The sequence below is a fragment of the Eurytemora carolleeae genome, unplaced genomic scaffold, assembly GCF_000591075.1.
Source record: "Eurytemora carolleeae unplaced genomic scaffold, Eaff_2.0 scaffold429, whole genome shotgun sequence".
In the NCBI taxonomy this organism is placed as follows: domain Eukaryota; kingdom Metazoa; phylum Arthropoda; class Copepoda; order Calanoida; family Temoridae; genus Eurytemora; species Eurytemora carolleeae.
Genome location: NW_019396398.1, coordinates 71,935 through 72,395, shown reverse-complemented (window position 1 = coordinate 72,395; position 461 = coordinate 71,935). Strand labels below are relative to the sequence as shown.

Genomic DNA, 461 nt, shown 5'->3' with positions numbered 1-461 from the left:
CTCGGTATACTCCAGCTTTATCATCAGCACCGCCAGGGAGTATTGCAGATACATGCTGTAGGGGGGCATACAGTTCTCCATTTACACTCTTCAGGTTCCCACCCTCACCGATCTGAAATATATATATTAAATCAGGTTCCCACCCTCACCGATCTGATATATATATATATTAAATCAGGTTCCCACCCTCACCGATCTGAAATATATATATTGAATCAGGTTCCCACTCTCACCGATCTGAAATATATATAATAAATCAGGTTCCCACCATCACCGATCTGATATATATATATTGAATCAGGTTCCCACCCTCACCGATCTGAAATATATATGTTAAATCAGGTTCCCACCCTCACCGATCTGATATATATATATTAAATCAGGTTCCCACCCTCACCGATCTGATATATATATATTAAATCAGGTTCCCACCCTCACCGATCTGATATATATATATTAAA

The 461-nt window shown here is 39.0% G+C and overlaps 2 protein-coding genes across 2 annotated transcripts in view; one reads left to right on the top strand and one right to left on the bottom strand.

Annotated features, from left to right (window-relative positions):
* The window catches only part of LOC111702428 (monocarboxylate transporter 10), a 19,672-nt gene that overhangs the window by 266 nt on the left and 18,945 nt on the right, over nt 1-461 (top strand). The gene's annotated exons all lie outside the window — the stretch shown is intronic.
* LOC111702438 (sorting nexin-27) overlaps nt 1-461 on the bottom strand; it is a 22,659-nt gene that overhangs the window by 12,016 nt on the left and 10,182 nt on the right. The window contains exon 2 of the mRNA XM_023474119.1: nt 9-112. Within this exon, the coding sequence (XP_023329887.1) occupies nt 9-112 (104 nt within the window). The remainder of the gene's footprint in view (nt 1-8; nt 113-461) is intronic.